At 42.9% G+C, this 26,315-nt stretch overlaps 2 protein-coding genes across 3 annotated transcripts in view; one reads left to right on the forward strand and one right to left on the reverse strand.

Moving 5' to 3' along the window:
• The window catches only part of CDC16 (cell division cycle 16), a 39,513-nt gene extending 16,560 nt beyond the window's left edge, over window positions 1-22,953 (reverse strand). The window contains exons 1-7 of one of the 2 annotated variants that reach the window (XM_053309447.1): window positions 22,701-22,953; window positions 11,917-11,971; window positions 11,096-11,193; window positions 10,299-10,337; window positions 9,079-9,219; window positions 7,529-7,688; window positions 5,451-5,545 (exon numbers count right to left, since the gene is read on the reverse strand). In XM_053309447.1, coding sequence (XP_053165422.1) covers window positions 5,451-5,545; window positions 7,529-7,688; window positions 9,079-9,219; window positions 10,299-10,337; window positions 11,096-11,193; window positions 11,917-11,971; window positions 22,701-22,748 — 636 coding nt within the window. In that variant the 5' untranslated portion in view covers window positions 22,749-22,953. Of the gene's footprint in view, window positions 1-5,450; window positions 5,546-7,528; window positions 7,689-9,078; window positions 9,220-10,298; window positions 10,338-11,095; window positions 11,194-11,916; window positions 11,972-22,526; window positions 22,676-22,700 lie in introns of those variants that run through there. The other variant, XM_053309448.1, reaches the window with a different exon arrangement.
• Window positions 22,954-22,961: 8 nt separating this feature from the next.
• The window catches only part of RASA3 (RAS p21 protein activator 3), a 302,321-nt gene continuing 298,967 nt past the window's right edge, over window positions 22,962-26,315 (forward strand). Inside the window, exon 1 of the mRNA XM_053309444.1 lies at window positions 22,962-23,064. The gene's annotated coding sequence lies outside the window, so the exon portion shown is untranslated. The remainder of the gene's footprint in view (window positions 23,065-26,315) is intronic.

Genomic DNA, 26,315 nt, shown 5'->3' on the forward strand with positions numbered 1-26,315 from the left:
AATGTGGTTGGAGAAGACTACGTGGCTGCTCTACAGATTTCAGCCACTGGAGCATTTGTAGAGGATACAGTAGATGTGGCAGCTGATCATGTAGAGTGAGTTGTTAACTTGAGAGGAGTAGGCAGATGTTGAACCTCGTAGGCTAGTGTGATGCATGCCTTGATCTATCTTGCAATAATGGTGGTTGACACTTGTTGTCCCATGGAAGATGGCAGGAATGAGACAAACAGTGCCTCAGAGGACCTGAAGGAAGAAGTTCTGGACAGGTATATCTTGAGGCAGCAGTGTACATCCAGCTTGTGCCGTTCCTTTTCCTTGGGGTGGGTAGGATTCGGACAGAATGAAGGGAGGACGACGTACTGGGAACAGTGAAAGACAGATGCCACCTTGGGGAGGACTGACGGGTCCAGGATCAGCCAAACTGAGTCTGAGGAAACTACACAAAATCTCAGATTTGATGACAGTGTTCTTAGTTTGGATACCCTCCTAGCCAAAGTAATGGCAATGAGGAACGCCAACTTGAATGACAAGCTATGGAGAGGGATGGCTTAAATGGAAGTGCATGAAGGACCCTAAGGACCCTGTGGAGGTCTCATGAGGGGAATCTGTGTATGACTGGAGGAGAAGAGAGAGTGGCACCTCTCAGGAACTGCCAGAGATGCGGATGGAAATGGAGACAACAGTTTGGTCAGGGTAACCACATGATTGATGGAGTTCGCCTTCAAGCCCTTGTTCAGACCATCTTGAAGGAACAGCAGGAGTTCTGCAATGCCATACTTCTCAACCACCAACTTACGTTGATGACACCAATAGAGAAATACACACCGTGTGCTCTGGTATATCCTGCTGGTGGAGGCCATTTGGGATGCCAGGATGGTGTCCAAGACTTTGGAGGCATAGTCATGGCTCTTCAAGATGTTGTGCTCAGTCGCCAAGTGGCAAGCATGAACCACTCTGGATCTTGGTGTAGCACTGGACCTTGGCTGAGGAGGTCTGGAGATATTGGAAGGAACCACAAACTTGCTGTGGTGAAGTTTTCCTCCTTGGCGGTTCATGTGTGCTTTCACTGTGGTGTTGTCGGTTCTGATCAACACATGACGGTGGAGGATTGTGGTCTGAAATGTTCACAGTGCAAGGCGTATAGCTCTCTGTTCCAGCCAGTTGATGCTCTGTTGAGCTTCTTGTGGTGTCCACTTGCCTTGCACCAAATAATGCAGACAATGTGCCCCCTCCGCCATAATTCCATCGGTTATGACAATGATCCTGGGATGATCCAGGAATGGTTTGCCTTGGGATAGGTGAACAGGATGAAGCCACCAGCGTAAATAATCCCTGATGGAATGTTGTAATTGCACTTTGGTTTGCTGGTGTTGAGCTATCGCCTGCTGATGTGGTAGGAGAAACCACTGAAGTTGATGAAGATGAAAGCGTGGCCACAGGACTGCTTCAAAGGATACCACCATGAAAGCCAGTAGTTGTGCCAGGGTGATGAGTGGAACCTTCTACATGGCCAGGATGTGTTGGATGAAAGACTGAATCTTGAGGACATGGTCCTGTGGCAAAAACAGGCGGTCCTGTAGGGTGTCTATGAGAACTCTAAGGTGATTTATTTGTGCTGATGGAGTCAAATGGCTCTTTGCTCTGTTGACTAGGAACCTGTGAACTGACAGGGTGCATAATGTGGTACTGAGGTTCAGAACTGCCAATTCTGATGATGGAGACCGAATGAGTAGATCTTCCAGGTATGCAAAGATTCTGATATTTTGAAGTCCGAGATGTGTGGATCCATGGTGCTAGGACCTTGGTAAAGATCCTTGGGACTGAGGAAAGGCCGAATGGCAACGTGGTGTTCTGGTAATGTGGACCATTGTACATGAAGCGAAATAGGTGATGACACTCTGGGTGTATAGATACGTGGAGGTACGCCTCAGTCAGATCCACCAATGCTAGGTGATCAGCGTAGAGCTTTTGCAATGGAGCGAAGAATCTCCATGCAAAACTTTCTCTGCTTTACCCATTTGTTGAGGTATTTTAGGTCTAACACAGTTCTCAACGAGCCATCTTTTTTGGGCACAGTAAACAAAATAGAGGATATGCCCTCGCCCCTTTGGTGTACTGGTACTGGTTCTATCACTGAGATTTTTAGTAGGTATTTTATTTCCAGTAGCAGGTCTTGGGTTTTATTTATTTATTACATTTGTACACCGCCCCAAACTTTAGTCTCTGGGTGGTTAACAATAGTATAAAACAAGTTAAAATACATACAAAAACTTAAAACAATTTAACAATTTAAAATCAACCACGAATTAACCACATATTCCTTGCTAGACCCAGAGAGAGGGGCGGGCAGGAGGTGGGGGACTGACAACTCTATTTTGCAACCGTGCATGATGGTGTCCAGGACCCATTTGTCAGAAATGGAGGCCGCCCAGGCACGAAAGAAGTGAAATAGGTGGCCTCCCACACCCAGATCTGGTAAGTCAGGAAGCCTGTAGAGGTTTGGGCTGTTGTCCAAACCGCTGTCTGGGGCCTTTGTTCCTTGGCTGGAAACGTCTGTTCCAGAGGGAGCATTGTTGCCTCATGTCTCTATCCCTGAGATGAAACCTGAAAAAACTTTCTCACCGGCAATCTGTCATCCCTGTGCGTAGCTGATGGAAGGGCCTTTTTCTTGTCCTGCAGTCCCTCATCCCTAAACAACTTTGAGGATGCAAATGGGATGGCCGTCAAGTTGTTGCATGATGCACAGTCCACATGCCAATGCTAGAGCCACAATGTGTGTTTGGCTACCACAGTCAATGCTGTGGAATGTGATGCGAAACTTACCGCGTCCAGTGTTGCATCTGCAATGTAGGCCTGGGCCTTCTGGATTTTTAGCAGGATCTGTCTCTGTCTGGTAGGATCAGGAGGTGGTGACTGGAGGAGCTCATCCATCCATAGCAGAGAGGTCTGTGATATGACTGAGGCTGTAGTGGAGGCTCTAATGGAGAGTGAGGTTGATTTGTGAGTCTTCTTGAGTTGAGATTCGTTCTTTCTTTGTGGGGTTTTTCAAAGTGGATTCCCCATCCCATATGGTAGGACCATGCCTGAAGTAAATGCTGCCACAGAAGCATCATTTGGAAGTGTCTGTAACATAGCTGAAGCTGAGGGAACAAAACTATAACATTTATTTGCAACTAATTTATTTGCAAGTATTTTTATGTGCTGATGGAGCCTGCCACTCATGTTTCACTGCAAGTTTCAGGAAAAGGGAACAGGAGATCATCATATGAGGTCGTAGGTAGCACCAGTGATTCCTTTGACGGACTGGTTGTTCCTGTGACTGTGCTTGTTGAAGCCCTAGAGTATGTAGGGCTTTGTAAAACAACTATGAGAAGTTATCAGATGGGAAAAGTCTGTGTGAGTGTGAAAGCAGCTCCACAGGTTAGCAGTCAGATCATTCCCCTTCCTCCTTAGAATCCCCCTCCTGGACTAGGTTGTCATGAATGTCCACCAGGGTGTCCACTGGATTATTGGGTCCCAGGAGCAATAGAGATTCAGCAGGCCTCCCAGGGTGGCGGTCTGGGGAATCATATTCAGATATGACTAATGAGTGAGCTGAGTCAGCCCTTTTGCATTTTGCTTTACATGCAAGCTTTTTAAGCCTTTTAGATGTTTGTGTCTTCTTACGCTTATAATTTTTCTTTGTATTTTTTGGGGAACTGTTAGAAGTGGCTGAAGAAGAGGAGTCATCAGATGAGGATAAAGACACCTCTTCATGCATATGGTGTTTTTTTGTGAGTGTTAGGAGGTTTGAGGGGCTTATGTTGCTGTAAGGATTTTTCCAACATGCCCAGGAACCATGACATGTAAGGTGAGAAGGACCAGGTGTTGAGGCACCTTGGGAGGATAGAAACGGGGGTAGAGCTGGTATTTCAACTGGTTCCAGCCTTTGAGGATTGTTCCCGCCAGTTGGGATTTCCCCGCTATCCTCCAAATGCTGCAGAGTCTCTGTTAGCCACTAATGGTGCCCCCGTGGTTTTGTGGTGTCAACTTGTCTTTTCCCCAGCACGGCTGCTTATGTGGTGGCGCCTGCAGCTTTTTCCAGCCTTGCAAAACCCCCACTGAGCCCACTGAGGGTTTGGACGCCTGGGCTCTCCTCCCTGTTTCATGGGGTTGTAGGGCGATCATGCTTCCTGACACATGTCTTCTCATGGAACGGAGAACCCGAAGAGAACTCTATGGGGTCTGTACCCTTCCTTCCCACCTGCAGCTCTGGCAAGGACCTGGTGCAGGCCTCATTTAGAGAGGCCTCCAGTGGTGTGCACTAGCAACTTGTGGTGTTGAGTGCTTACCAGATAGATTGAATGCTGCAGTTTTCTTCCTTTTCGGGAGCAAAATATGTAGAACTCCACTCCCTGATGGGAGGGGAGGAGAGGGATAAAGTAGGAAGGAAGGAAGTAAAGCAGTGTTACACACACACACACACACACACACACACACACACACACACGAGGGGGGAGGGGGCAAGTGGGGGGAGAAACAGTTAGAAGCTTAAGGAAAAACCCCACAATAAACACTGAACCAACAAAGGAAGAACTTAGAAAAGAACAAGGGAGTTCCTTCTCTGGAGCAGTAGCAGGACAAAGTGAACTGTGAGGGGCTATCCTTCCCTGCCTTCTAAAGGCTTGACTTAAGTTATTTGTCCTGCCTCTGGAGAATGCTGGAAGGATAACCCATGTGAGATGTCCTCATCCAGCAGCTGAGAAAGTCATAATTTTGAAAGTCTTCTCACTAAGGTCTTAATGAGATTAATACATATTCTAAAATTCCATTATAGTTATGTAGCATGCTACAGTACTTGTATCAAAGTTTAATATGGACATTGGTTGTTATTAAATAATGAGTGAAGCCCTTACCATCTGTGTTCCCGAGTGCTTTTACTTACATTTGTACAGATCTGTGTTTTAAAACTCCAAATGTTTAAACTGAGGACAAAAGATATACAAAAGCACCCAGCTGTACACTTAACCCTCTAAATTGCAGTCAAATCCTACCACTAGTATCCTGATCCCATGGGCTGCAATAAGGCAATCTCTGTTTACAGCTGACGTCCACATATTACACTAATCTCTCCTAGTTGAAGATGAATGAAAAGGAGTACCTATTCAAAAAGCAAGACTTAAAATTGACTTGAACTTCTTTTGGGAATGGAAGAGGAAAAACCTGCTCTCTTCTCCATCCACAGAGTAATTAATCTAGCTCACTTTTTTTAGGCAGCCATATAACTCTCACTTATGTCCAACATTGAAGTAACCAATATTGACTGATGCCAACCTGATGAAAAAAACAATATGTAACTAGAGAGTAAGTAACTAGATCTATATACTAAGCAGTATGTAACTAGATCTTATAATCAAATTTATATTTAATGTCAAGGTAGGGTTTAACGTATGTTAAAATAAGTCTATTACCTTTTTAAGTTTGTTCTCAAACAGAAAGTGTAACAATACTTGTTCTTCTTCTGTGCACTGTTTTCCAAGAGGTAGCGATTCAAGAAGCTCTTTTTCTGAATATATCAATATTGAAATTGAACTTCAGTACAAAATTGCTTATTTTCTCCCCACCCACCCTTGGAAAAGATGAGAAATATAAGAAGTATCTAAGTGCTCTCAATTCTCTAGATAGATCTACAATTTGCAATATATCTCACTGCAAACTAAGCATCACATATATTGGGATGGGAAAGTAAGTCTTTTAAAAAATAAACAAAATAAATGTTTTGAGATAGTGGCCTGAAGCAGCACTGGCACATCTTTCCCCTTGCATTTATTTGCAGCAAATCTTGGGTACTGTGCAAAGTCAGCACAATAAGTACCAAGTACAATCACAAAGGGATACAAAACATATTTTATAATCACATTAGTTTTATAGCAGTGTCTCTTGAACTTGTTCAGCTTAGCCCTACTTCTGAATTTCCTATACCTCATGCCCCATCCCTGGCACCAATAATCTGTTTCACAAGAGAATATGTGGAGATAAACATGCAGTTTCAGGTAGCCTTCGGCTGCTGCATGCAACAATCTGAGAACTAGAGTACTACACTAGCATTAGAGGAATAGAACAGGAGGACATCTTTGGTTTTTAGGAGTGGGGGTGGGGTCAGGCACAAGAACTTTCACTAGATATTAACACAAGAGTTCGTCCTGTACTTTCTGCTCAGGAAAATGTGATAATAGTGATACCGTTATGCCTACAATCCTAATGTGAATCAGTGAGGGTACTTTGCCAGGGGGCATTCAACCTATCCAAGTCTTAACTAGCAGAAGAGAAAGGCTTCACCTATCTCAAGAACTTCCCCTTCCCAGGAACTTCTCCCCAACACACTCCACAACCCAATAAGGGAGATGGATGCCCCACAGTTTGAGAGCCACTGTTTTATATAGTCTATACCATGCAGGGGATGTTAAAACCAAACTAGCAGGAGTAATATGTCAGTTGGAGGACTAGATTTTGTTATTACTTGTGAAATGCCCATAATGACAACATCAAAGAAGCGGTGGAGAGAAGGTCATTATGCTGTAAGGACTCAAAGGAATGGATCAGGGTGCAATCCATCTCAGTGCATTGATAAAGCAGTGCACTCTGTTCACAAAGTTACACTACACCCAGAAGAAATTTCGTCAGTGGAGTTCATCACTCAATCTTAAGACATGGTGAGCAGGTTTAACCCTTACTCCACCACTGTCCTGAAGTGCCCTGCTCCATCTTCACCATAAAAAGTATTAGTCATTCAATTATATAGAACACAAAAGAGTACTGGCTCAGTGATTCAATGGGGATGGAAGCTAAATTTTTCCCTATTCCTGGTGACTCCAGTTTCGGGATATGGGGCAGGTTTTGCCTCCTTTCATCTGTATCCTACACTACAGTTTTCAGAACTAAATTTAACCATTTGAACTACTCCCTCCCTGTGTAGCCCTTCCCCTAAGCATCACTGCTGTGATGCAACAGTGTAACAGAACTACTCTTTTCATATGTGTATACAAGAGCAATGGTGGCCTGAGATAGCCAAGACAGCAGCACATATTTCAGCTCTATCCAGCAATTATTGTTTATTTTTAAAAGCAGCTGGCATCCTGACTAATGAAGAACCAGTGCTTCTAAGATGTTCAGCTAACTCAGCTCCACTGCTAACTCAGGAGTGGGGGCAGAATTTGATGACATCCCCTCCTCCAGGAAGCACTCGATGGCATCCAAAAATATATCCCCGAGGGTCACATAACTCTCAGGGACATATTTTTGGGTGACACAGAGAATTCTGAGGGAAGGAAAGGCAGTTTAAACCCCCACCCCACAACACACACCATCACCAGTACAGCATTAAGCTGGAACTCTTCAGAAGCACAGGTGCTACATGGTGCTTCTCTTATTGCGTCGGTGCTTTATTAGTTAGGATGTCAGCTGGTATCTTTAATAAACAGCTGATGTAATTTAACATTTTGTTCAATGGATAGAGATTTCTTGTATCTTTGAAAAGGAAAAAACAAACCTTCTTGTGCTGTCAGCATGTGGTGTGATGTTAAAAGGTCAAAAGCTTCAAAGCAGTAAACATCAAGTTTCAAGGCCTCTTTGTAGCTGAATGTTGCCAGGGTTCTATTATCAAGGGCATCATAGATCTTCCCCCGCAAAAGACAAATAGAGCTCTTGATCTGGTGGGAAAATATGGTTGGAGGTCAGAGACTGAACCAATGTTTGCAATTTGAGTTTGAGCACAAATCAAACCTGATAGGTAAAACACCATTTCATCCATGAGGGATCTGATTATCTTCCAGTAGACTGTACACACAATATACTAAACATTAATTATAAAATTAGTCAATTAGTGGGTACATCACGCCTGTACTATGAGCACTCATGTAGCCTCTAAGATGTGGGCATGTGGCTTGTTTTTGTTGTTTTTAAAGCATGCATACAATTTGAAAACACACCGTGGGAACCCCTGTAAATATAAAATACTCTATTTCAGTGTTTCTCAAACTTTTTGGAGTCAAGGACCGCTAAATTCTTCGTGCAGAGTTTCAAGGACCGCTACATTCTTCATGCGCAGTTTCCCGGACCAGCAGTTAGTAAAGGGGTTTCAAGTCTGTCTGTCTGTCTGTCTGTCTATCAGACTTCTATACTGCCCAAAACTTGCATCTCTGGGCAGTTTAGAATGAAAATAATATAAGCATTAAAATAATTAAATTTGGAATCTTTTGCAAACATGGAATATTAGGGGTTCTTAACCTTGGGTCCCTCAGTTAAACTCCCATAACCCCCAACAACAATGGCATTTGGCCATTATGGCTGGGGATTATGGGAGTAGAAGTCCACCAACGTCTGGGTACCCAAGGTTGAGAACCCCTGAATCTAAACGCCTGGGTGAACAAATTTGTCTCCAGTATGTCTGGAGTGGAGGTGCTTGTGATTACTCAATGGAGAGGGGATGTTGGGCCATTAGAAAAATTCAAAAGCTACATGGGGCCAATGAAAACAACATACAAGCAAGCCCCACTGATGCAAGAGGGAAACAGCGTTCCCTCTCAAGGCTCCTCGACCACAACAGGCAGCTGGGTTTCAATCAACCAACCTTTGGCTGCAAACAATGAGCATGCAAGAACCAGCAGCCCTTCAAGTGGCGCCCACTGCCATACTTTTTCCTCCATGCCCCCGCATCGCATACAGTTTGAAGCTGTAAAGATAGGGAATAAGATAGCTGTAGGAAGATCTCAGCAGCACGTGGAGGCAAGGCACAAGAAGGGTCCCACGCCTCCGTGATACTCTTCCTCTTCCGTGCCATGTGCAAAATTGAGTAAGTGAGTGCCTTGATTTCAGTGGGGGGGGGTTGACTCCCAGTCAGGGACCGGCACTCAACCCTTCGGGGACCGGCAGCGGTCCAGGGACCGGTGGTTGAGAAACACTGCTCTATTTTAATCTAGTCAAGATCTTAAGATTTAATGGAGAAGATGTCAATAATTGTTGCTGCCACGTCCTCTAACTATTCTTCTAACTATAATCACTGAACTACCATGTCTGTGTGTGTACATAATTTTTACTCACGGAGGATTGTGAAACTTCCCAATCACTGGAACAGTCTTTCAGTCCACTTTCATCTTTAAAATATTTTTCAAACAGTCTTTTGTTGATTGGTTCTTCCATGTCAAGAATATCAAGAGCCTGCTGATATTCTTTTGCAGCATACTAAATAGAGAAAGTCAAAGTTAAGAATATAATCATTTCTGATTTAAGTAGTCATGCAAAGATGATGAGAATTTGTATTAGTAGATACATTTGCAGACTATATGTCTTAGTTAGTACCTGCTCCATAACAGCTTCATCACTACCACCCCACTTATCTTATGGTTGTTACAACTACCTCAAACCAAAATTCAAAAATCTACAAGAACTTACAAATCCCCAACCTTCTCTTCATGCGTTCAATTCCATCAACCCACCTGCCTACCCTATTCTCTATAACTGGTTTCTGCCTCCTTTAGTCCCACCCCATCTCTATAGATTCTTTTTCCAAACGTATTTCAGAGATAGTCCCCCATCCTTTTCTCTGTCCTTTTGTTGCTCTTCTTTTGTGCCCCTACTCTCACTAGCTGACATCCTGACTACATTTACTTGAGGAAGTCCCAAATTAAAAGTTAGCCCCTGCCAACTGGGCAAAGAGACACCTTTTAAAAGTGGTGATTCTCTTTATTTAGCAGGGGGAGAGCAACTGGCCCTATCCACCCCCAGCACAGTACCCCTCCAGTGACTGTTGCTGGTGTCTATTTTAAGTTTCTTTTTAGATTGTGAGCCCTTTGGGAACAGGAATCCATCTCGTTCATTCATTCATCTATGTAAATTGCTTTGGTAACTTTTGCTGAAAAGTGGTATATGTTGTATTTTTATGGTTGTAAAAGGCCAAGTTAGGTATGCCTTGAATAAATTTAGTCAGGATATTAACCAATGTGTCTTATTTAAAAGTGAGTTTTCAGGAAAGGGAACAATATTTTCCTGTTTGATATTAACTGTTTTGAGCCTTTGTTTAGCACAGATTTGATATGAACTATTACAGAGCTGAAGCCACAATTTAAATTGTGGGATATTTTAAACTAGGAATTTCAAAACATTCGTATTTTCAAATTTCTATCTTAATCAGAAATATACTAGCATAGTCTGTGTTTAGTGCTTTGAGAACTTTTTGTGTTAAAACACTGTATATAAACAATAATAGCAGCTTCTGCTATGTGGTTTCCTGCAATATGGTTCATCTGTAAGTAAATACTTACATGACATCTAGCAGCAAGATATCGACATGCTTCATATAACTAAGAGAGAAATAAATATTGTTCAAATTATTTTGTACTCTGGAAAGGGCTAATTTATTAAGAGTAAAGACCTTGAATATACCTCATATTATTCACTGGTTCTCGATATTTCCCACTAATTGTTTTTCATCCAACCCCTTTGATCCATTCTACATACCTTCAGTCAATTATTCCATTTCCTTTATCACTGAACACTCTCTCTCAGGGTTCTCCCTTCTGCCTACAAAGATGCTGCTGCTTTTTAATATTGAAAGAATCCTATTTCTCTATGCATTAATAACACAATTTAGGAAACAGGAGTACTTTCAACACAAATCTTTTTCCATTGCTTGTTTTTCCATAACTTGACTATCCACTGTCTGTTTTAGCAAAATACCTCTGGATATATGGTTTTGTGATTTGATTTACCATTTGTGCTGTACGAATTTTGAACTTTACTCCCATTGCTTCCACAGCGTCAGATACTTATTTTATCCATGCAGCCAACCAACGACACTTTCAACAGTTCTTCATGTCCCTATTTTCCTGCATGCCTATGTTGTGTATGTTGATCTGTCTCACATATATCATAAGTTAACTTAGCTATAAGTGACATCGTTTCATCATAGGGCAAATTTTTCATGTATACAAACAGGAGTTTATTGTCTAGTTTCCAAGGTAGGCAGAAGAACTAGAAAATTTGGGAATGTCCAGCTTAGTAAACTGTAAAACAAAAAGCTAAAAAGTGAAGCCAGCAAGACTTGTCTGTAGTATCTTACCTTATCTAGTTTTCTTGATCGAAGGGCATGTGCTGCTCTGTGGTATTGAGCGGTGAGGTAAAGACACTGAGCCAACCAATAGATGTCTTGTGGTTCCTCTAAAGATAACCACACAGCTTTATTAAATGTGATCCAAAATTCATAAATATCATGACTCTGATATTGAGTATATAGGATATATTTAATACATAGTACTTTCAGAAATAATGGTATATTTACTTTTGAATTTAAAATATATATAGTGAAGAAATTAAACTATGATATAATATTCATATTTTCATCCATCTAAAAAAAAAAGGTTTTACAATGAAATTAAATTCAATTCTTGGAATTTTATATATCTTTTTACAATATTTTACACTCATTGATATATAAACTAACAACACTAGCCTATGCATGTCTGCTCAGAAATAAATACTATTAAGTTCAATGGAATTTACTCCCAGGTAAGTGTGTTCAGGACTGCAACCTAAGTTCTTGAAATTTTGGACAGTCATGTGTATCAGCCACCACGTGACAGGAAACAGATACATTACACTGGGGAATTAAATGTCAAACACATTTTGCAGCAACATAAACCAGATCTGGATACTGTATCTAATGGTTCTGGCACATTCCAATTCTTTATTTGAGATTATGCCTGTACATATGTTGCACAATCAATCAAAGACCTAAATGACTAAGCGACAGCATTTAGAGGAAATTTTTTAAAAATGAAAATGATATAGAAACGCTCATTAATGGGAAATTACAAAAGAGTTCAGAAGTTAAATTATTATAAAATCGTAATTATAGAATTAAATGTAAAACCTGAAACTTACCATGAGACAGTGAAGCTACTTTATCTGCCCAAAACAGAGCACTTTGATATTGTTGCTGTTTTCAGGAGAGAGAGAGAAACAAGTGTTTATAGAAGAAATAGCTGCTGTAGTCCTTAAGCTTCTATCGAAAGTACTTGGTTTTATATTATCATTGAGAATCTCAATTTGCCAAGGGCACTGGGGGGGAAAATCAGCATTTCTGAGAACACTTCATATGTTTCCATTTAGAAATATCCTGCTGTCTAATTCCCCAACTAATTTTTGTGCTTTTACCTTTTACCTTTTCACTCTCCTGGTGAAAGAACCTTCCAGTTGCTAATACAATGTCAGTGATGTAACATTACAGATTGGATTAAAATGAACAAATTATGAGCCAAGGAAAAATTATCAATCAATCAATCAATCTTTATTATGGTCTTTTGGGGAAGGGCATCTTCTTGTATCTAACACAACTGATGGAAGGGTGCTGCAGGAAACTAAGGCGAAGGCTCTTCTGTGGTTAGGTGTGCTAGGTATCTAGCTGTGCCAGGTATGTAGCGGGTGCCACTATATACTTAGGCTTTTGGTGAGGTTTGTGGCTCTGCTTAGATCAGTTTGGTGCTCTGCGTCCATTATGCACTCTAAGAAGCATCCTGGCCTGCTCATGGCCCAAGGAGAGTAGTGGGGGGGGGGGAGAACCCGAGAGATGTTAGCTTCTCCAGCATTGTTTGCTTCCAAGTAGATTGGTATAGGTCCTCCAGCATTGGGGAGAGGGTGGCTAGGCCCATTGGAAGGAAGGATAGTTTTAGCCAATAGTTATGGATAGTCATATAGCCTCCACTTTCTCCAGGCCTGCCTCTAGTTGTTAGCCAGCACTAGAAACACAGCAAGGTACTTGGAATATTGTTCTTAGGAATTTGGATGGGACAAGCTCCAGAGGGGCAATGTTGGAGTGGGGTCCAGTTAGGCTATGTAGAGAAGTTGTGCCAGCAACTTGGCTTCAAGTAGTTTGAGGGCTGCAGGGTATTTACTCTTGATCAGAAGAATTTTAGCATGGCAGCAGTGCTCCTCTGGGTGTTTTGGGTGACATAGCTACCGTAGGCTTTCCTGGTGCTGGATTCGTGGAAAGCCACCCCCAAGTATTTGAAGCATGAAACAGGCTCAATTGTGTTCCCATTTATATGCCAGGAGTGTGTCTTTGGTCTTCTGGGAAAGGCCATGTTTTATGATAGTTTATTTCCAGATGGTCCTCCATGCAGTATCGGGCAAGAGTCTTCAATGCTCTTCTGAGACCTATGGGTGTCCTGGAAAGAATAGCTGTGTCATCTGCATAAAGCAGGATGGAAATGTGTTTTTCTGCCAGCTTAAGGGAGGGGGATGAAAGTCCAAGTTGTTTAAGTGGTCCACCATGGCATTTATGTAGAAGTTGAATAGGAGCTGAGCAAGTGTGCAGTCTTGCTTAATGACTTTACAGGTAGAGACTGTGCTTGTAAGATGACCTTGGGGGTTGCATCTGACTTTCAGGGTCATGCTGTCATGAAAGATATGAATGAGAAATATCGGGCACTAATCGATTGAAGAGGCATGCCATTTTTCCCACAGCTAAGCTCGTGAGATGGAATCAAATGTAGACTTGAGGTCTATGGAGGCAGCATACAGGAAAACTGCATTGTGGGTGGGATATTTCTCACTGCTGGAGCACTAAGCATTGGTCAATGGTGGATTGTCCCTCCCTGAATCCGACCTGCTCTTCCACTAGGAGTTTTTCTAGTTTGAGCCAGACTTTTAGTTTCCACTACAAATATCTGGTGTAGAGCTTGCTGACTGTGCTGATGAGGCTGATGGGTCTATAGTTAGCTGGGTCATCCCTCCTACCTTTTTTGAAGATGGGAACAGTGACTGCTAGCCCCCAGTCCCTAGGGATATGACCGTGCTTGTCAATAAATGTGAACAGCAAGGCCAGGATGGAGGCCCACCATGAGTTATTTTATTAGCAGCTCAGGAGGGATTAGGTCGTCCCCAAGTGCCTTCCCAGGTCTAAGTTGGGAGATCAGGTCCTTGACCTCTGCAGGTTTCACCAGTGGCCAGGCAGGCAGGTCTTCTATATTGCTCCAAGGACATCTATAGTCCCCTACTTTATCTCTGTACAGTTCTCTGAAATGTCTTTCCCAGACCTCTGGTGGAATGCACCTGTCCAAGTGCATCGGTCCATTGCTGTGGTGATTCATGGTGATGTACCAGAATAGGGCCAAGACGTTGGTTCTGACTGCTTGGATGAGACTTGTCTAGGTGTCTTTCATAGTGTCTCTTTTCTTGTATTTGAGAAGTTGCTTGTATTGCCTCTTCTGCTTAAGGAGGTCTTGTGCAGATGAAGATCCTTGCCTTCACTTTCTAGGCGTTGTAGTTGGCAATGACCTTTCTTTTGTTTGGAGTGGCGCAGGTGCTGCTTGAGGCGAGGTGTGTTTTTGTGAGTTAGATGCTTTTGTAGTTCCTGCACTAGGTAGCTGTAGCTCTCCAGGATTCAGTTGGAGGAAATGTTCTGAAATTAGTTGTTCTACTATTGCTTTGTCCAATTGTGGTGACCATCTGATGTGGCAAGCTCTTCCTGCTGGTAAGATCTGTGGATGGTATAGGGTCTTGGTGTGGGCCTGCTGAACGGAAGGTTTTAGTCACAGGGAGACTGGAAAATGGTCACTGTCAAATTAGGTGTGACCTCGAAGTGGTCTATGAATTGGAGGAGGTTTCTGGAGAGTATTGCATAACTAATTACACTAATCCCTTTCCCAGGACAGAAGGTAAATTCAGCAGTGTGGTCATTTTCAAGGGAGCTGTTTAGGATGTGGAGGTTCAGTCTACTGGCTATTTGGGCCAGGCAGAGTCCTGTATAATTTGGCTTCCTGTCTGAGTGATGCATGAAGAGAGTATAGCTACTTCCGGGTTGGGTGGGTAGCACTGGTAGCATGTGTACAAAGTAACAACGTCAGGGCCTAGTCTGGCATTGAAGTTGCTGCCTACTACTATGCATGCATTGGGGAAGGTAGAGAGGTCGGTTATGTAGCATTCCAGATCAGACCACAATTTCCTGACCTGGGATTTCCACTTCGGTGGGGATAGGTAGATGTTGATTACTGGAAAGGTACAGTGACTGAAGTGGGTTTTTACAGCCATAGTGGGTTGATCAAATGAGGAGAATCTTGTTGATGTTTCACACAGGATAGTGAAGACTAGTACTCCCAGTCCACCTTTAAGTCTGCCCCTTCCTGCACTGGCTTCTGCTCCCAATGAGTATGAGCTGAAGCCGTTGAGTGTGAGGTCCTCGGCTGCCCAGGTTTCCTGTACCAATAGGACATCATATCCAGTGAGGAAGTCATTGAAAGAGACATCACTGCAGCTGGAGTGCCAACCTGCCACATTCCAGGTCAGAAAGCAGACCTTATGCTGGCCTTTTGAGTGTCATTCTGTGATTATGCTGGCAGAGATTTGTGTGGAGATTCCCAGTGGGCAGTCTTGGGGCATGATGATTTGGATGCCTGGGATCCAGAGTAAGGGTGAGAAGTCTCTTGGGAGGTTTCTGGTGATGATGGCTCTGACAGTTCTTCAGGGGCTGCTGTTATGTTTATTATTATTATTATTTTACATTTATATCCTGCTCTTCCTCCAAGGAGCCCAGAGCGGTGTACTACATACCTGAGTTTCTCTTTCACAACAACCTTGTGAAGTAGGTTAGGCTGAGAGAGAAGTGACTGGCCCAGAGTCACCCAGCTAGTTTCATGGCTGAATGGGGATTTGAACTCGGGTCTCACCGGTCCTAGTCCAGCACTCTAGCCACTACACCACGCTGGTTGTAGCCCAGGTGACTTGCCCAGTACCAGAACCAAAAGCCCAGTTAGCCAAACTGAGGCCTGCATCTATCCCACGTCTCTCTGCAAGGGATTATATGGTAAAGAACATGTTATTCTCTGAGTGAACCATTAATTTAGGGAGGGTTAGATCAAAAGGGGCGTTCCTTGAGCTAATTGCTCTTGCCTTGAAAAGCTTATTGTAAGCTGTTATTCTTGCCTTGATTTACTATTTGAATGTAACTCTGAATTGCTTGCCTTATTTGTATGGGAGTTTCCTGAGACTGCACATAAATTGAAAGCCAGCATAGCATAGTGGTTAGAGTGCTGGCCTAGGACCAGGAAGACTGGAGTTCGAATCCCCATTCAACCATGAAACTCACTGGGTGACTCTGGACCAGTCAGGGTTGATTCTGGACCAGTGTGGACCAGTCAGACTCTGGACCAGTCAGGATAACCTACCTCACTGGGTTGTTGTGAGGATAAAAATAACCATCTACACCACTCTGAGCTCCTTGGAGGAAGAGCAGGATATAAGCATTTATATATATATATATATATATTTATATATATATATATATATATATATATATATATATATATATATATATATACAATTATTTATCTATCTATCATATTTTGATACTGCCTGATATGTATATCTCTGGGCGGTGTACAAATCCCCACATTAGAACTACAAGTTAAAATACATAAAACACGTTAGAAACAATATAAAACAAATTATTAAAATTCTAATTAAAAGCTTGCGAGAACAAGAAAGTCTTGAGGGTCTTCCTGAAAATAAATAGAGAAGGAGATGCACTTATTTCAGCAAGCATATTCCAAAGCTCCAGGGCAGTCACAGAGAAAGCCCGGTCCCAAGTTGTCACCAGATGAGCTGGTGGCATCCATAACCGTACCTTTTCAGAAGATTGTAAAAAGTGGGAGGGTTCATGACAAAGGAGGCGCTCTCTTAAATAGCCTGTACCCAAGTCATTAAGGGCTTTATAGGTAATAAACAGCACTTTGTATTTCACCCGGAAACATATCAGCAGCCAGTGCAGTTCTTTTTACACCGGTGTTATATGGTCCCTTCATGTTGTCCTAGAGACCAATCCGGCTGCTGCATTCTGTACCAATTGTAGTTTCCGGACTACGTACAAAGGCAGCCCCACATAGAGCAAATTACAATAGTCAAGTCTGGAGGTTACCAGCATACGTACCACTGTTTTAATCTCATTCACCTCTAGAAATGGACGTAGCTGAAAAGCGCTCCTGGCCACTGCCTCAACCTGAGAAACCAGAGAGAGCTTTGGGTCCAGGAGCACTTTTACACCATCACACACCTTAAAGGATATGGCAGTTGCTGAACCAAATACGGTGTAAAAGATTCAGATAAAACAGAAGGGGACAGAGTAGAACCACATAAAGAGTGGACAGAAGACGGTGCTAGCTCGTCAAAGAGATCAAAGAGTTAAAAGAAAGACAGCACACATCAAATACTCTATGGAACAGTCTCCCGGATAATATCAGAGTTCTCCATTATCTGTTGGCCTTTCGTAAGGCATGTAAGACTGAAATGTTCCGCCGAGTGTTCAGTCACTGAGACAGCTGGTCGTAAAGTGATCTTGTAATCCTTCGTTATTATGTCATATGGAATTTATGAGGCTATGTAAGATATATGTTTATGAAATTGTGTTGTTGTATATGTTTTCTTGTAAGCCGCCCTGAGTTCTATGGGAGTAGGGCGACATATAAATCTAAATACATAAATACTCAGTGTATAGGCGCATATGTGCCAATGCCAGAAGCCTCCAATCCAAAATGGGCGAGCTGGAGTGCTTGGTTGCTAACAAAGAAATAGATATAGTGGGCATAACAGAAACATGGAGGAACAGTGAGAGCCAGTGGGACACTGTTATCCATAGATATAAACTCTATTGAAAGGACAGGGAGGGGTGCCTTGGAGGTGGAGTAGTACTGTATGTTAAAGAAGGGATAGAATCTAACAAGCTAGAAAACCTAGAATGACCGGAGTCCTCCACAGAAACTCTGTGGGTAACAATAGAAGGTCTGAAAGGAAATGTGCTACTGGGGACGTGCTATCGCCTTCTGGAACAAAACACTGACAGTGACTGGGAGTTGCAGAAGGAAATCAGGATGTCAAGGAGAGACAGGGCAGTAATAATGGGTGACTTCAATTACCCACACATAGACTGGGTAAATTCACAGTCAGGTAATGACAAAGAGGTCAAAATTTCTAGATACGATGAATGACTATGCCCTAGAACAGTTGGCCATGGAACCAACTAGAGAGAAGGCGACCTTGGATTTAATCCTGAGTGGCACCCAAGACCTCGTGCATGATGTCACTGTCATGCACCCTTTAGGGAACAGTGACCATAGTGCGATCAAATTCAGCATATATACAGAGAGAGAATCACAAAGGAAGTCTAACACAGACACTTTGAATTTCAGAAGAAACTTCTCCAAAATGAGGAGTATGGTGAAAAGAAAGATTAAAGGGAAAATCAGGAGAGTCACTTCGCTCCAAAATGCATGGAGTTTACTCAAAACCACAATACTAGAAGCCCAGTTAGAATGTATACCGAAAAGGAGGAAAAGTTCCACCAAAATTGGGAGGATGCCAGCCAGCATGGCTAACAGGTAAAGTCAAGGAAGTTATAAAGGGGAAGAAGACTTATTTCAGAAATTGGAAGGCCTGCCCAAATGAACAGAAAGGAACACAAGTTCTGGCAAAAGAAATGCAAGGTGAAAATAAGGGAGGTGAAAAGAGAGTTTGAGGAACATTTAGCTAAATGCATCACAGGGAATAACAAAAACTTATTTAAATAGAAGTTTGGAGATCTCTTGGGACTGGGTGACAAAATGGCAAATGTGGTTCAATGTAAGCAAGTGTAAAGTGAGGCACATTGGGGCAATCCCCCCTCCCCTGAACTTCACATATACACTGATGGGATTTGAGCTGTCAGTGACTGACCAGGAGAGAGATCTTGGGGTCGTGGTGGACAGCTCATTGAAAGTGTCGTCTCAGTGTGCGGCAGCTGTGAAAAAAGCTAATTCCATGCTAGGAAGCATTAGGAAGGGGATTGAAAATAAAAATGCTAATATTATAATGCCCTTCTACAAATCGATGGTGTGGCCACATCTGGAGTACTGTGTACAGCTTTGGTCACTGTATCTTAAGAAGGATATTGCAGAATTGGAAAAGGTGCAAAAGAGGGCAACCAAAATGATCAGGGGGCCTGGGGCACCTACCTTATGAGGCTAGGCTACAGCATCTTTAACTTGGAAAAGAGGGAGACATGATTGAAATGTATAAAATTATGCATGGAGTGGAGAGGGTAGACAGAGATAATTTTTTCTCCCTCTCTCACAACACTAGAACCAGGGGTTGTCCCATGAAACTGAAGCTTGGGGAATTCAGGACCAACAAGAGGAAGTACTTTTTCACACAGCGTGTAATAAGTCTTTGGAATTCCTTGCCATGGGATGTGGTGATGGCCACCAGCTTAGATGGCTTTAAAAGGGGCTTAGACAGATTCATGGCAGACAGGTCTATCAATGGCTACTAGTCTGGTCGCTGTGGGCCATCTCCAGCCTCAGAGACACATGCCTCTGAATACCAGTTGCAGGGGAACAAAAGCAGGAGAGAGTGCATGCACATACCTCTTGCCTGTGGGCTCCCCAGAGGCATCCTGTGTGAAACAGGATGCTGGATTAGATGGGCCTAACAGCAGGGCTGTTCTTATGTTCTAATACATCAGAAGCAGGAAACCTGCCAGAGAGGCAGTTGGACGGTTAAACAATGAGAGAGTGAAAGGGATTATTAAGCAGGATATGGAGGTTGTAGAAAAGCTAAATGAGGTCTTTGCATCTGTCTTCATGGCAGGGGATACTGAGTATATACCTGTTCCTGAACCGGGTTTCTCAGGCTAAAGCACTGTGTCAGATAGTGGTGACAGGAGATAATGTTCTAAACTGTCTGAAAAAATTAAAAACTAGCAAAACACCAGGGCCAGACAGAATCCATCCAAGAGTTCTTAAAGAACTCAAATGTGAAATTGCCAGCCTCCTTGCAAATATATATATAACTTATCCCTACAATCAGGCTCTGTACTGGAAGACTGGAAAGTAGCCAATGTAACAACAATTTTCAAAAAGGGATCCAGGGGTGATCTAGGGTATTATAGGCCAGTTAGCTTAATGTCGGTTCCAGGCAAATTGATGGAAAGCATCCTCAAGGATCAAACTGTAAAGTACATAGAAGAACAGGCCCTGCTGGGGGAGAACCAGCATAGCTTCTGCAAAGGTAAATCTTGCCTCACAAACCTTTTGGAGTTCTTTGAGAATGTCACAGGTATGTAGATAAAGGTAATCCAGTTGACATACTATACTTGGACTACCAAAAAGCTTTCGACAGAGTTCCTCATCAAAGACTCCTGAGAAAACTTAGCTGTCATGGGATAAGGGGACAAGTACATGTGTGGATTGCTAACTGGTTGAAGGACAGGAAACAGAGGGTAGGTATAAAAGGAGAGTTTTCACAATGGAGGGACGTAAGAAGTGGGGTCCCCCAAGGATCTGTACGGGGACCGGTGCTTTTTAATTTATTCATAAATGATCTACAAGTTGGAGTAAGCAGCGAGGTGGCCAGACTTGCAGATGACATCAAACTATTTAGGGTAGTGAAATCCAAAACGGATTGTGAGCAGCTCCAAAAGGATCTCTCCAAACTGGGGGAGCGGGCGACAAAATGGCAAATGTGGTTCAACTTTGGCGAGTGTAAAGTGATGCATATTGGGGCAACAAACAAACAACCCAACTAGGCATCATCATGAAGGGGACTGAAAACAAAGCAGCTAATATTATAATGCCCTTATTATACAAAACTATGATGCATATTTGGAGTTCTGCATACAATTCTGGTCACCATACTTAAAGAAGGACATTGTAGAACTGGTAAGAGTGAAGAAGAGGGCAACCAAGATGATCAGGGAACTAGAGCTCCTTCCTTATGAGGCAAGGCTACAACACCTGGCACTTTTTAGTTGAGAAAAAAGATGACTGCGGGGAGACATGATAGAGATCTATAAAATCATGCATGGTGTGGAGAAAGTGGATATTTTTTCTCCCTATTGCATAACACTAGAAGCAGGGGTCATCCCATGAAATTGATTGCCAAGAAATTTAGGACCAACAAAATGAAATACTTTTTCACACAACACATAATCAACTTGTGGAATTCTCTGCCACAAGACATGGTGACAGCCAACAAGCTGGATGGCTTTAAGAGGGGTTTGGATAACTTCATAGAGAAGCCATCTATCAATGGCTACTAGTCTGAGGGCTACAGGCTACCTCCAACCTCAGAGGTAGGATGCCTCTGAATACCAGTTGCAGGGGAGTAACAGCAGGAGAAAGGGTATGCCCTCAGCTCCTGCCTGTGGGCTTCCCAGCAGCATCTGGTGGGCCACTGTGTGAAACAGGATGCTGGACTAGATGGGCCTTGGGCCTGATAAAGCAGGGCTGTTCTTATAATTAATAATTGTCATTTCCGCCTACAGTTCTAGCTGGGTGCTTCTTTCCTACAATTCAGGCTGGGTTCCTTGAAATCCAAACCTTGCAAAGAATATGAGCACACAAATAAAATATTCTTAAAATAAAGAATATTCCTTCCTTAAAATAAAATAAAAAGATGACTGGTCCCAGCGATGCAGATGATTTATTTTGACAGAGATATTAATTAAACAAAGGAGAACACTGGGAAGGAGGCAATAAGGAGAAACCATCTGTTAGATTCTGAATATTCATCAGTTTAGAAATACTTTTACGTAATCATGCTTAGCCTTATAGCCTGAAATGGCACATTAGTGGGTTGCTTTTGTTGTTATTAAGAGCAATTCAATTTGGCTTATTTTAATACTCAGATTTGTTGCTAGGCAACAGGAAATTTTTTTAACACATTTTAGTGAATTCATACTACTAGTAGTTCACTAGTAGTATACAAGTTCACTAAATGAACATTAGTGTTTGAGAGAAATTGAGTAACAATCTCACATTACATTTTATATAATAAAAAGTCTGAAGGGCAGGAGTATCAATCACCTTTTAAAGACAAAAGCATTTTGTATTTTATCTTGTTCACCTTTGCAGTTCTGAGAAACAGGTAATTTAATATGAGATGAGGAACTGACACTGAAGGACAATGGCTTGCCCAGAACCATAAGCTGTGTCTCTGCCTGAAAAGGGGTTTGAAATTTCGGTTTCCCCTCTACTCTGATCTAACATCATTACATAAACAGTTATTTTTACCGCATATACTTCTCTTCTGGGTCATTAGTCACTGTATAGATCAGAAAGCCAGTAATAAAAACCACTAGAATATAAGCACTGCTCCTACTAACCGTTTTCAAAAAGCAAATTTGAAAATTGAAATAAACTCTAAGAGCACATTTTATTAGAGTAAGTTCGACTACATTTTATTAATCATTTTAAACAACAGCAAAAAACCCCAACAACTTTAAACACACAGCTGAGAAAAGGGATGCTATCCCCTTCCCTGCAGGCAGTGCCTTCTGTATTTTTAATGCCGCATGTCAGACACGACTTCATGTCAAACACTACTTCAACCAGTGGAACTTTTCGTCATTTATGTCACCCCCCTGGCTGGCTGTCATGGCTCATGGCTTCCTAATAGGTCACCCAGCGGGAGGAATCCTGGCCTTGGGCTGTTTCGCATATGTTGACATAAAGGCCACATAAACACACCCTACACGTGGCCCCTGATGGTCAATTTTCACAAGGGGCGGGTGGTAAGCGCTGACTGTGCCAAAAACACATGTCGTCTTGGCGGTTCGCTAAAGGGGTCAGTCGCAAGCAGCAGCAGCAGCGTCGTTGCCTGGCGCCGGAGGGCAGAGGGCGCCCCCTAAGGCGCCGCCTCACCTGGTCGATGTACTGCCGCACCCGCTTCCTCAGGCGTTCCAGATTCATCTCTTCACAGCGCGCGCCGGCGGGACGCGTCACTCAGTCACTGGTCGAAGCGGCCTGGCTCCCCCACTGCGGCGCGCGCCTGCTTTCGTAGGGATCTCGTCGCTGCCTCGCGCCTGGGGGTTCCCGGGACACCCCCACGCCCCACTCCTTTCTCAACTCTTGCTGGGTTCCTCGGAACAGTTGCTCCACACAGATCCCTATGAGTCCGTCGGTGATTACGCTCCCCTCAACGTCTTCTTGGAGTAACGTTCAAAATTGTACCCTGCCCGCCGTCGGAAACACGGACGCTTCGCGTAAGTTCCGCATGCGGGGAGAGGTACGGTGTTCTTAATTTCCGTAGTGAGCGTTAGGAGGGTTCTGCATTTTGTCTCGGGATCTTAACAGCTATTATAGTGGAAAAAAATTGGAGGGGGAAAACAGTAGTTCTTTCGCTTGAAGGAGCTCAAGGCAAGCGAATATTTTGGTTCTCAGATTCTCTCTCTGGATATTTAGATACACACAGAAACAGCCATATTTCTTTCTTTTAAAGAAGATATTTATATTGAAAAATTTTCATAACATTATAATATTAATGTAATTACAAAAAATAAATAAATGTAGAATACAGAGCATTTCAGTCACAAAGTCAACCAGAGACAATAAACACCCCAGGACCAAGGGAGAGCAGTGTCTCTCTGTGTGTGATGGAGAGGGGGAGATCCATCCTAGTTAGGGGACAGGTCTAGGCTATGTAAATGAAGCAGAGTCAAAGAAAGCAGTAGAATTAGACAAACTAGGAAGGATTAGGGGGAAAGGGCTTCATTCTTAAAACAGATCTACTGAGCTATCCTAAAGTGAGACCATGCAAATGAAGGGGAAGCACTGCATTCTGGGAAGTAAAATCAGCAGAGGTGGCTGTTTGTTTATGGACCAGCCAGCCTAGCAGCTTCTGGCTTTTACTAGAATAATGGAAAAGGCCCTAATCCCTTGGGGAAGACAGCCAACTCTTTCCCAGGATGAGAGGAGAGTCTCCATGGAAACTCTTAATCCAAAAGACTGCCCCAGGAGGCAGTCTGGGGTTTTCTCTGCCCAGCCATAGGTAGATTCCAGCCAGATCTCCCTGGGAAGGATTCCAATCCTATGTCTCTCCCAGTTTTAAGCAAATTGGTCACTAGAACCCCAGTAATGTAACCCTCTGTAACTTTGTTCTAGTTGTCCATTCCTTCGCTGACGGCTCCCCTTGTTTCCCAGGGACGGCCACCTCCCCTGATTTTACTTCCAGTTGCAGGGGAGTAACAGCAGGAGAAAGGGCATGCTTCCAGTTCTTGCTTGTGGACTTTCCAGAGGCATCTGGTGGGCCACTGTGTGAAACAGGGTACTGGACTAGATGGGCCTTGGGCCTGATCCAGCAGGGCTGTTCATATGTTTTGTTCTTAATTTGTAGTGAATATAGCAGGTATTACCAAATGAATTAACCATATCATTTCCTGTACGTGTGCCATCGGTACAAAGTAAGAACAATGTGAATTATGTCCAGCCTGTTCCAGATGGGGCTGCAATTCCCCTAAAGGACCAGGTTCACAGTCTGGGGGTGCTCATTGATCCGGCACTGTCACTAGAGGCTCAAGTGGCCTCTGTGGCTTGAAGTGACTTTTATCAGCTTTGGCTGATATGCCAATGTGACCTTACCTGGAAGCTTTTCACATGGGGCTTTTGAAGCCCTTTAACTTGCATCTCCTCCAGAATGAAGAGGGTGCATTCACATATCAGCTAGATTTACCCCGAAGTCCCTGTGACTTATCGGGGAGCAGTTCACACGCAATTCGTTTTAGAATGTGAGCCCTTTGGGGACAGGGAGCCATCTTATTTATTTATTGTTTCTCTTTGTAAACCGCCCTGAGCTATTTTTGGAGGGGCGGTATAGAAATCGAAATAATAATAATAATAATAATAATAATGTTGCTTCCCAATGGAGAGCTGTATTGCTGGGGTATGTAGTATCCTAACTGAAAAGATTATAAGAGAGTTTAATGATACAATTTCGTGGGTAACAATCTACTTGCCAGATGTTAGGTTGGTGTTAGATCAACCTGTTCTTAGAACCTGAGCAATTCATTGCAGGAAGTGGGGTGTTTTTACCTCTCCTTCCAGGTGCTATATAGAGAGTGGTGAGATGGGGATGGGGGAATACACACCTTGTAGCAAACACAATCCTTCTCTCCAAGGCTAATTTCACACACCTCCCCTATTCCAGGGTAATGTAAGTTGTTGTGGCTTCCCTCATAGCAGCTTAAAGAGTGCTCTAGGATGGGGGTGGGGTGGTTTTATTAATTAAGTCAGATGAAACTATTTTTCCTAATTAATTCTCTTTAGCATTGTTTTCACTTCCAAGTGGTGAGAGATCTCATAAGATTATAACATAGTTGAGGTGGGGGAAGGCAACACTGATGCTTTCTCCCAACAATTCCAAGATACTATGAGCTGTTAGGGGCTTGATTGGGCCAATTCTGCCTCTCTCTCCACTTTCCCTCTTTTCTTTTTCTTTTTGGTCTCTCAGTTGATGTACAGTTGCCTTCACCATTCTGTGCCTCCTGGAAAGCAAAGACTCAGTCTTTATCAGGCTGTATTTAGCCATGATTATTTTTCCGCATACCTGGGGAATCCCTCAAATTTACAGAAATTCCGGCCTTGTTGTAGGTGGCCTAGTTTCACTGTCCCACCTGTATCACTATTATAATACTGTGCATGAAGAAGATGTTGCATTTCTTGCTAGCTAAATACATAATTCTTTTTGAGATGGCAATGACATTTGCCATTCACAAGGGCCATTTGTATTTTTGTGGTATATTCTTGGTCATGTTTCTACTAGTATGCCCATACAGAATTTTTTTCAGACAACAAATTGCATGAAGACAGAAAGAAATATGTTGACTCTTTGCTCTTGATGCCATACTTAGCAGAATTTTAATATTTTCTAATGAAAAATTCAGCCTTCCATTACCTGAGTAAATTGAGTTCTGGAAGTTATGCAAATACAATCAGTAATTTAAAAACCCTCTGGTTTAAGATAAGAGTTAAGATGGGTTTACATTTCCATCTGTGCTCTAAAAAGCATGGAAATTGCAAGTTAAGGTGCCCATCTTAACTTGTGCGTCATAGAAGCTGTAAAGACTTTGTACAGGCCAGTATATCATGCTGGCTTTAGAAATGATGCTCCATCTACCAACACTTTGCCTTGGTCCTTCAGCTGGACATTGGGTTGGGGAGGGATGCATCCAGGCAGACATTCAACAGGTGCAGCTTCCCAAGTCGCTTCTTAGAGATGCCCCAAATGAATTTCTGCCTGATACATCTCTGCAAGGCATAGTGCTACCCTAAATTCTCACCTATTCACCTGTAGTTCTCAAATAATCTGCAGTGGATTTAATAGGCAGTTTGGGTCCTAGAAACTTGTCTAGACTGATACCAGTGATTTTGCAAAGTGATCTGTGACATGAAATGACACTTGATACAGTGAACCCACACAGAGCATTTGTGAGCTAGGACTTTGTTGCTCTCCTTGTACCCTGTCACAGCTCCTGTTTTATT

This window comes from Hemicordylus capensis, chromosome 3, assembly GCF_027244095.1.
Source record: "Hemicordylus capensis ecotype Gifberg chromosome 3, rHemCap1.1.pri, whole genome shotgun sequence".
NCBI classification, from domain to species: domain Eukaryota; kingdom Metazoa; phylum Chordata; class Lepidosauria; order Squamata; family Cordylidae; genus Hemicordylus; species Hemicordylus capensis.